This window comes from Dromaius novaehollandiae, unplaced genomic scaffold (assembly GCF_036370855.1).
Source record: "Dromaius novaehollandiae isolate bDroNov1 unplaced genomic scaffold, bDroNov1.hap1 HAP1_SCAFFOLD_27, whole genome shotgun sequence".
NCBI lineage: Eukaryota > Metazoa > Chordata > Aves > Casuariiformes > Dromaiidae > Dromaius > Dromaius novaehollandiae.
In genome coordinates this window covers 7,634,330-7,644,017 of record NW_026991415.1, presented here as the reverse complement: position 1 = coordinate 7,644,017, position 9,688 = coordinate 7,634,330, and the positions used below count along the sequence as shown (strand labels likewise).

Here is a 9,688-nt window from a genome sequence, read left to right as displayed (position 1 = left end):
GTGCAGAGTCACCCCGTGGCCCTGGGGCACCACAACCCGCTCGCTCTGCAGAGCAGCACCGCCAGCTCGGGGCCCTGCGGGGAGCACAGGGGAGGGTGCAGGAAGGGCCAGGCAGGCCAGCACTGATGCCCTCCCTGGGTGAGGACACACACCGGTGGGTTTGTGGGGCAGAGCCAGGTCTCGTGGAGGGGAAGCAAGACATGCCAGGTGCAGGAGAGTGGAGGCCATTTGCAGCCCTGGCTGCACAGCCCAGGTTTATGGGCGAGTTTTGCTGTGCAGCCAGCTCGTTCCTGCTGGGCTCAGTGCCTGTATGGAGGGGAAGAGCCAGGCCTAGGCAGCCTCTGTCCTGGCCCAGACCCCAGCAGGCCCTGGGGACGGCTGTGTGCTGACCCCTGCGTGGGACATGGCCAGGGCTGGGCAAGGTGCAGGAACTGTGGAGGCTGCCAAAGCAGGAGGGCTGTGGGGGACGGGGCACCGAAGGCTGTCGCAGGGACTGTGCTAGGGGGACATTGGCCTGGCCCACCAGCTCTTGTTCTTGCTCCAGCTGTGCTGGAGCCAAGGCCAAGGACCAAGAGGTCCCTCAGGCAAAGCTGTGCTCCTTGGGGAGCTGCCCTGAGCACCACAACAGGCAGAGCACGCTCCTTGTGTGTCCCCGTCCTGCTGGGAGGGTGGCACGGGCACAACCCCTCACTGCAGCCCCCACTGGCCGCTGCCCCTGCTGACCTGCCCCTGCCAACCTGCCACCACCCCCGTGCTGCCTCGTCCTCTGTCCCTCTTCTCCACACCGCAGGGACCAGTGATGCAGCAGGAGCTGGCACAGCCCCACAGCCGCTGCCCGGCCCCTGGCCCTCCCCTCCTGCCTGCCAAACATCACATCCATCTTCAAGAAGGACAGGAAAGAGGATCTGGGGAGTGATGGGCTGGTCAGTGTCACCTCAGTCCCTGGGAAGCAAATCTTCCTGGAGCTAGTTCCAGCCACATGAAGGGGTCGGGAACAGCCAGCATGAAGTCATCGAGGGCAAATTGTGCCTGACCAATCTGGCTGCCTTCTGTGATGGGATGACTGGCTGTGTGGACAAGGGGAGTGCGGTGCATGCTGTACACCCTGAATTTAGGAAGCTCTTTGACATGCTCTTCCATAACATCTTTGTAGCCAAACTGGGGAGAGGTGGGATGGAGGAGTAAGCAATGGAGGGTGTGGGAAATGAGCTGGAGGCCACCTGGCTTAATGAGTGGAGTGATGCAAGATCCAGCTGACTAATGGGTACCAGGGATGTTCTTCAGCGGTTAATACTGGAGGCAATGCTGTCTGTCACTATGAATGATTCAGAGGGTGGGATGGAGTGCACTCAGCCAGTTCATGGATGATACCAAATTGCTATGAGTGGTGGACTTGCTGGAGGGCAACGCTGCTAAGCAGAGGGGCAGCAACAGGCTGGTGATATGGGAGTTCAACCAAGTCCTGTTCCTGGGATGAGATAATCCCCTGTAGCAGGGCAAGCTGGGGCTGACTGGCTGGAAAGCAGCTTTTCAGGGAAGGACCTGGGGGTCCTGGTGGACAGCAAGTTGACAAGGAGTCCTCAGGCTGTCCTTGTAGCACAGACAGCCACCCTTATCCTGGGTTGTATTAGCAAGAGTGCAGGCAGCAGGGTGAGTGCAGCAGGACAGATGAAATATCCTGGCAGCCTCATCCAAAAAGAAGCAGGATTAAAAAAAGAGCAGAACTGGCAAACTACTGATCTTTGAGACAACGGTATGATCAATGGTCCCAGTACTGGAAACCTTTTAAAACAAATTAAAAAAAAAAAAAAGGCGGGGGGGATTTAGGCATTTCTGCCAGTTGCCAAGTGGCTGCAGCCACATGTGCCCAGACTTGCTTAAGGGAGGCAGCTCCAGGGGAACCTGTTATTTACTCTACCTCTAGATGCATGGACAGGATTATGACTTTTTAGAGATAGAATCCATCTTTGCTAGTCTAACCTATCTAGAGATAGACCATCCCGAGGTGCCAAGGATCCCGATCCCTGAGCCATGGATACAGCCTCCTCGGATTGCCCATGACATGGGCATGATGTGCCCAGGACACACCTCACAGAGTCAAATAAATCCATATGGGAGAAGTGGTGGAAGAAAGTGGAGACAAATCAAAAGAGGGGGAAGGAAGGCCAGGAGTCCCACTGGCAAACATCTCCAAATACAGGTGGATTTTACCCCTTCTGTGGCAAGGCCGTTGCTTCCAGTGGCACCTGGGGGAAGGAGAGTCTTTTCCTGGCCACCCTTGTGTGATAGAGGACATCAGGATTTGAGACACCCCTCCCAACCAAGGGGGAGTTTCTTGGAACCCAAAGATTTCAACCGGGGACCTTAAAGTCCTGGGTGACTGAAGACTATGAGATGCCTCCAATGTGTGGCTCACAAGGCACCTGAGTCACATCATGACCACCTTTGAAATGCCCTCAGAAGCAGATCCCATAATGTCCGGCCTGAACGAGACTTGCAGTATTTCTCTGCCTTTCTCCCTGCACCTAAAATTTTCTTTTTAGCCCCTTAGCACTGGGCAGAAGTCTCGGCTCCTGGACCGAGGGAGAAGGCCCCAGTGCCTGCCAGCCCTGCCGCTACACTCAGAATGTCATTCTGTTGAACTAAAGCAAGTCCCCATGTGACCACCTCTGCAGTGTAAGTGTGTCCCCACTCTTCTCCAGTCCAGGAAATTGGACTGTACGTGGGAGGCAGCCAGCTCAGAGCAGGTGTAGAAATGCCTCTGCTCACCACCCCCTGCCCTTCGTTGACATACATGGAAATAGATTTCCCTATTTTCTCTTCCTTGCAATCACACAATTGCTCCTTTCCTCTTCCCCAGGGAGGTTCCTGCTCCTCAGAGAGCCTTTCCACAGTGAGTGCATCAGTGCTGGCCTGCCTGGCCGTTCCTGCACCCTCCCCTGTGCTCCCCGCAGGGCCCCGAGCTGGCGGTGCTGCTCTGCAGAGCGAGCGGGTTGTGGTGCCCCAGGGCCATGGGGTGACTCTGCACTGGCCGTGGTGGTTGGGGTGAGAAGCAGACCCAGCTGGACGGGCATCATTGCACCTGACCACTCCCTACCAAGGGGTCTGTGGCTGTGGATGATGCTCTGAGCAATCACAGGACATTTCAAATGGCTCAGGCTGTGCTCAGGTGTGTCCCTAGAAGCAGCACAGTGTTTTCCATTGAAGGTGACATGAACCACTCTCCAGGCTCCCTTCCCTCTGCCTGCAGGGTCCCCACTGTGGGCATCTGTCACCAGCCCTGTCATAGGGGACACAGGCAGATAGCGTTTGATCATTCAGCACCTCCAGGAGCACTGGGCACCCACAAGTGAGAGCTGAATGCAGCCCTCATTCCCTAACACATCACCCCATGAGCTCATCACCTTGAGCCCATGGAGAGCCCTGGTAAAGCAACAGGCCCTTTCATGGTGAAAGCCCGTGAGTGAATTCTTGTCTCCAGCTTTGGAAGAAGAAACCAGCTTTCAAGCACAGCACTGAGGAAATACCCTTTTATTAGAAACAGGTCAGCTCTGACACAGTGACAGACACATTCACAGAAGGCCTCTCAGGCAGACAGACAGACAGGGTTTGTGCCTCTGCAGAAGTGGGATGGATTCAAAAACTCCTGTACAAACTTGGTTATCACAGGGAGTGCCCAAAGCACAAGAATTGTCTGAGATGAATTCAAGTCACTTACAAAGAGGGATTGGCAGCTTATAGCTGCTGAACTGGTATCAGTTGAAACAGTTTTTTCAGTGCCTCCTTGAGTTCCTTGTTCCTCAAACTGTAGATGAGGGGGTTCACTGCTGGAGGCACTACGACGTACAGAATGGACACCACCAGATCCAGAGCTGGGGAGGAAATGGAGGGGGGCTTCAGGTAGGCAAAAAGGCCAGTGCTGACAAACATGGAGACCACGGCCAGGTGCGGGAGGCACATGGAAAAGGCTTTGTGTCGTCCCTGCTCAGAGGGGATCCCCAGCACAGCAGTGAAGATCTGCACGTAGGACACCACAATGAAAATGAAACATCCAAAAGCTAAACAAACACCAGCCACAAGAAGCCCAAGTTCCCTGAGGTAGGAGTCTGAGCAGGAGAGCTTCAGGATCTGGGGAACTTCACAGAAGAACTGGTCCACTGTGTTGCCTTGGCAGAGTGATATTGAAAATGTGTTAGCAGTGTGCAGCACAGCAGTGAGCAAGCCACTGGCCCAGGCAACTGCTGCCATTTTGACACAAGCTCTGCTGCCCATGAGTGTGCTGTAGTGCAGGGTTCTGCAGATGGCAATGTAGCGGTCATAGGCCATGACTGTGAGGAGAGAATACTCTGCTGAAATTAAGAAGAGAAACCAAAAGACCTGGGCAGCACATCCTGAGTAGGAAATGGCCCTGGTGTTCCACAGGGAATTGGCCATGGATTTGGGGACAGTGGTGGAAAGGGTGCCAAGGTCGAGGAGGGAGAGGTTGAGGAGGAAGAAGTACATGGGGGTGTGGAGGTGGTGGTCACAGGCTACAGCTGTGATGATGAGGCCGTTGCCCAAGAGGGCAGCCAGGTAGATGCCCAGGAAGAGCGCGAAGTGCAAGAGCTGCAGCTCCCATGTGTCTGCAAATGCCAAGAGGAGGAACTCATGCAGGGAGCTGCTGTTGGACATTTGCTTCCTCTGGGCTTTGGAGGACTGTCCAGGGAGGAAAAGATATTGACAAGTTAGGACTGACTTTGAACAAAACCCACAGCATTTCTCAGAGCAACTCCCCACATGTCCTTTCTCCTTAACAGCAGGACCTTCCTTCACCTCCTCTGCTTGTGCTTTGGTCTGTGCTTTTGGAGTCTACCACGGGGAACAGGGTCCTCTAACCCATGGGCTCCAGAGAAGTCAGCCCTGCTTGTTACACACACACTCAGAATCAAAACAGGATGGTCAGTCATTGTGCAGTGACAAAGTGTCCTTGCAGTGCTGTCAGCGGGATTAGGTGAGACTGCTGAACCCCTGGTTGGCTCAGTTCTACTCCCGTTGGCTGGGGACCCACGTGACCACCCAGCACAGGCATAATTCATTGCTATTGATACACCTTAACCCCATAGTATGTGACAATCACTGCAGGAACACTTTGTATGGACTATTTACAAATGTCTTAGCTGTGCACAATCTGATCACTTTTGCAGCAAGGACACTTCGGGACACTCCACCCAGGATGGTGATCAACACATTTCGGCATACAAATTGGACTAGACACAGCAGGATTTGCCACGGGGGAATTTCTAGAACCTTCAGAAATTCCCACCTGCAGCGCTGCCATAACTCTCAGTCAAATACTTAATTGCCTAGCTCCAGTCAATCACCTAGTTTCAAGGTGGTCCGTTGACTCATGACAACCTGTTCTCCCATCTGTGCAGATGACTGGCCAGGCAATTCTCGGGCCAGGCAAGGAGCTAATGACCAAAGTGCTCGGGGTGTGCACACAAGCGTAGCCCTGGTACCCAGCCAAACCACAAGTATGACTCCAGAACAAAACTGACTTTTCATATCTGAAACTCATCTGTAACTTCACTTCCTTAGCTCTCACCAGATGCTCTGCCACACTGGGAGCATGGAGATAGCAAACAGCAACATGTAGCTGGAGGTGGGGTGGGGGGGCAGTTTCTGGGGATGGATGCCCTGAGCTGAGCGAGGGGGATTTCATGCAGTGGCCCCGTGGGAATACTCTCCATGTCCTGCAGGGAGAGATGACATTAGCATCCAGCCCATCAGCCTCTGGAAGAGAAGAACCCTGGGAGGAATTCATCTCCTCCTCTTTCACCCTTCTGAAGAGAGGTGTCTGTATCCAAGTCAGTCACCACCAGCTCCCACTCGGTGCAAGGGAGGAAAACAGGCACATGAAGGCAGGGCTTACAGGACCCATTGCAGAGGCCCCTGTTCCACTAAGATAGATCCTCACATCAGTTTACCACCTGCACCACATCTGCAGCCACAATAGGAGTTGTGGGGCAGGGGGTACAGACAAGTTGTGTGTCCACATCTGCTCTCTGATTAAGCCTACTCATAATGGGGAAGGGGTCTGCAACCTCTTCACAACCCATGCTCCAGAAGGGCTGCAGCAGAGGGGCTTACTCACCACAAACGGGGCACATCTACTGAATGTATAGAAATCCTTGGCTTTTTCCATTCCTAGAGAATTGTGCGTGGCAAAAGTGTTTGGGTTAGTGCATTGTCCAAAGGAGGATGTCTCCTTAGGGAGACTTGGCGCATTCCCTAGCCCTACAGACTGCATGGCCCAAAGACCCACAGTCTAGGAGGGGTCTTGGACCCCTCGCTCCCATGCAAACACCTCCAGATGGGCACCCAGGAAAGCCTGCACCTTACTCAGCTGTGCACATCCCCCTGCAGAGGAGGTTTTGCTCTCAGTCCCTCTGTCAGGCAGTGGTGAAATGGGCACCTACAGGAGAGACGCACCTCTGCTCTCCTGGAGGCTGGACTGCAAAGGAGGTGTCTCCTGCCCTGGATGCTGTGGCCTTGAGGGCAGAGGCTCTGCTAGGCGGCAGAGGAGACACAGGGGCTGGCTCAGGGGAAGGCATCTGCACTGCAGAAGCTGTCAGGGAATTGCCCACATCCACCCTCCCACAGCCTTTCCTGTGAGAAATTTCCTCTCCTTCATGCATCATCCCGCTGCTGCCTGGCACTGTCCCAGGGGCAGATACCTTCAGGTTTGTAGGTGCTAAGGAGCAGCTGAGATCAAGCCTAAGGAAGCTAATAAAGATTATGGTGGTGCTGCGTGTGGACAGAGGGGTTGCTGGAGGGATTTGCTGAGGTTCCTTGCAGACCTTTCGATCTCTCAGTGCAACAGTTCAGGAGTCACAGTTTCTTGTCTAAACTAAACAGCTCTGTTTCCATTCCAGCCCTGTCAAGAGATGGGGAGACTAAGCACAGACTGAGGAAGGAAAGCTCTGCCCTTTGCAGGTTTGACCAGCATATACCTTCCCCTGGAAAAGTCCCCTTCAGAAAATGTCCTGGGGGTGAGCTAACACTGACAGCAGCCCTGAGCCATGCAGCACACTCTCAACAGGAGAATGAACCTGCCCTGATGCAGGTCGCTCCTTCCACCCACAGCTTCTCCCTGCAGCACCATCATGGGGAGTTCCCTGGGCAGGCTGAGTGCTGACCCTCACAGGTAGCAAAGTCACTGCCCCAGGCACACAGCACCCTGGGGTGCAGGGACACTGCTCTGAAATGCAGCATTGGGCAGACCTGGGTGCACTCCCTGGCTCCACACCCCTGCACCACCCTCTGAAGAATGTAGCTGTGATGCCCTGTCAATCTGACGGTGTGGCTGGGAATCTCTGCTCTAAAGCACTACCTGCTCCAAACAGGAGAAGCTGGCAGAGCCACCCTGACAGACCCTATCAGCTGTGGAAGGTGCCAGCTGCAGAAGAGCCCTCCAGGAACCACAGCAGCGTTGCCTGCAGCCAGAGACTTACTGTGTCAAGGGCGGTGAAGATTTCTGCTCACAGTGAGCTCTCAGCCGTCCTCCTGTTGCTGACTGTCTTTAACTTCTGAGTCGCTCATCTCATCCTGGCCCCTGCAGGCAGTGCCCTGAGTCTTGCTGCTGCTTTAAGAGGAGCTGCTCCTGGACAGAGCTGTCTCTCTGCAGCACCTGCCAGGTTGCCACGGGCTCCTGCAGTCCCAGGAGCCAGGCCCAGCTCAGGAGCAGAGGCCCAGCTGAAGACATGACTTTCTCTGTGCCCTCTGCACCCTCGAGATGTTCCCGGGGCTCCAGGGCTGACATTTCCTGAAAGGCAGCAGGGTCACCCAAGGGAAATGTCCACTGAAGTGGACTAAAATAACCACTAATCGTCACTAATAACCACTACATCCAAAAGAGGATGGTTTTCTGAGAGAGGTGGAAATGTCCCACTCTGGAAGGGCCTACTCCCATCTCATAAGGAGACAGGACACCTGCAAAAGACAAGAAGCCAGTTCCTTGACTTGTGCTTCACGGACTGATTTAGAGGAAGCAGTCAACACATCCAATGTCCCGTGAGAAGCCCCTTGGGATGGACTGGCATTCAGCCTCCTGTGCACTCCACAAACTCACAGCAGGTGGGATTCCCCTTGCCCAAGCTTTGGGGTGCATAATATGGGTGTCTGCAGGCAATCTCCTTTTCTAAGCTCCCACTGTGATCAATGCAGATGAAGGGTGGGCATAAGTTGTTTACACACACACACTTTCGGACACCTGAGGTGCCAGAGGAGGTCCAACACGTGTACCAGTGTCCCTTGCTCTGATGGAGCAACTAGGAGACCCGCATCCTTCTGGAGCATCAGCTAGGGGCCAGGTGGAGAATCTCCTTGGCCATCTGAAATGACACTTGATGTCTACTACTGCAAGAGCTCCCCTCACTCTGAAGCTGAAATATATGCAGATCTCCACATTGCAAGTGTAATTCAGGGCAGAGACTTGATTTAATGCAACGACAAGAGGCCAGCAGGGCTGTCAAATGCATGGGGTGTCCAGCCGAACCACCATGCTTCTAGCAGGTACAGCATGGCATCTAAAGGAAGACCAGGCCCTTTTGGAGTGGTTGCTGGGCAAGTGCCCCAGGGCATTTCAGGTTTCCTACCTGTGCCCAGACAATGGATCCCCACCACTACCTTTAGGCAAAGTCCATGCCATCTACATCCGAGCATGCTGCAAAGATGGAAGGCACATCACACCAAGGTCTGCACGCATATGCCTAGACTCTCAAACCCTGCTCGTTTTCCTCTCCCGAAGCCTTTTCTGATTCCCAATGATTTGAGCAGGGACTGTGCTAATGATTCAGCTGCAGCATGGCTGGATTGCAGGCTGTTCAGGCCCAGGGACACCTTTCTCAGGGGAACCTTGTCCTTCCTGGACATCCGGTCACATCCATCACAGGCCCCAAGGTGCTGCAAAGTCACCTTGGGCACACATGCTACAGACTCAGCTCAGGCACCAAACACCTCTCCTGCCATGGCTGCATGGCCCAGCTCTGTTTCTCTCTGGCCTTGGGTACTGCAGGGTTTGCTCTCTTAGTGGGTGCCTCATATCATCATTACATTGCTGTCTGCTATCTACGCCAGCAGGTCTCTGTGCTGAACTTTGGCCTTTGCATACACGGTGTCCTTGGCTCTTGGGAACAGGTTTCACAGCAACAACGCCGTGCTCAGCCCTGGTGCCACAGCTGAGATTCTGCACCCCAAATATACACAAATGCACAAAGCCTGGGCCACAAAACAAGAGGAAGGGGAGATGCACAAGCTGTTGCAGAACTACAAAAGCATCATTAGGCAACCTGAGGCAGTCTGTGGATCACAGACCCTGGCTCCTATGGGGAGACTTTAATCTTCCTGACATTCCCTGGGAGGGCAATGCAGCAGGGTACAAACCATCCAGGAGGATTAACATTCATTAATATGAATGTTTTCCTGTGATGAAATAGTGGAAAAAGAGGGAAGAAGAAGTGGGAGAAAAAATACTGATCTGCCCTTGACCTTGTGTTTCCACTGCTCTGTCTATTAGGCTGTGGGTGTAATCTCAGTGATCTCTCACATACTTCCACATATCCTGATTAAATTGGTCATTTCTAAAGGCATCTTTGCATCAGAATCTCTGGGCATATGCACTTTCCATAGTTTTCCAGTTGTCCTCCTC

The 9,688-nt window shown here is 53.8% G+C and overlaps 1 protein-coding gene across 1 annotated transcript; it reads right to left on the bottom strand.

Moving 5' to 3' along the window:
- Positions 1 to 3,735: 3,735 nt before the first annotated feature.
- Positions 3,736 to 4,671, bottom strand: LOC135326401 (olfactory receptor 14A16-like). The gene has a single exon (XM_064504286.1). The coding sequence runs from the start codon at positions 4,669 to 4,671 to the stop codon at positions 3,736 to 3,738; it is 936 nt and encodes a 311-aa protein (XP_064360356.1).
- Positions 4,672 to 9,688: the final 5,017 nt, after the last annotated feature.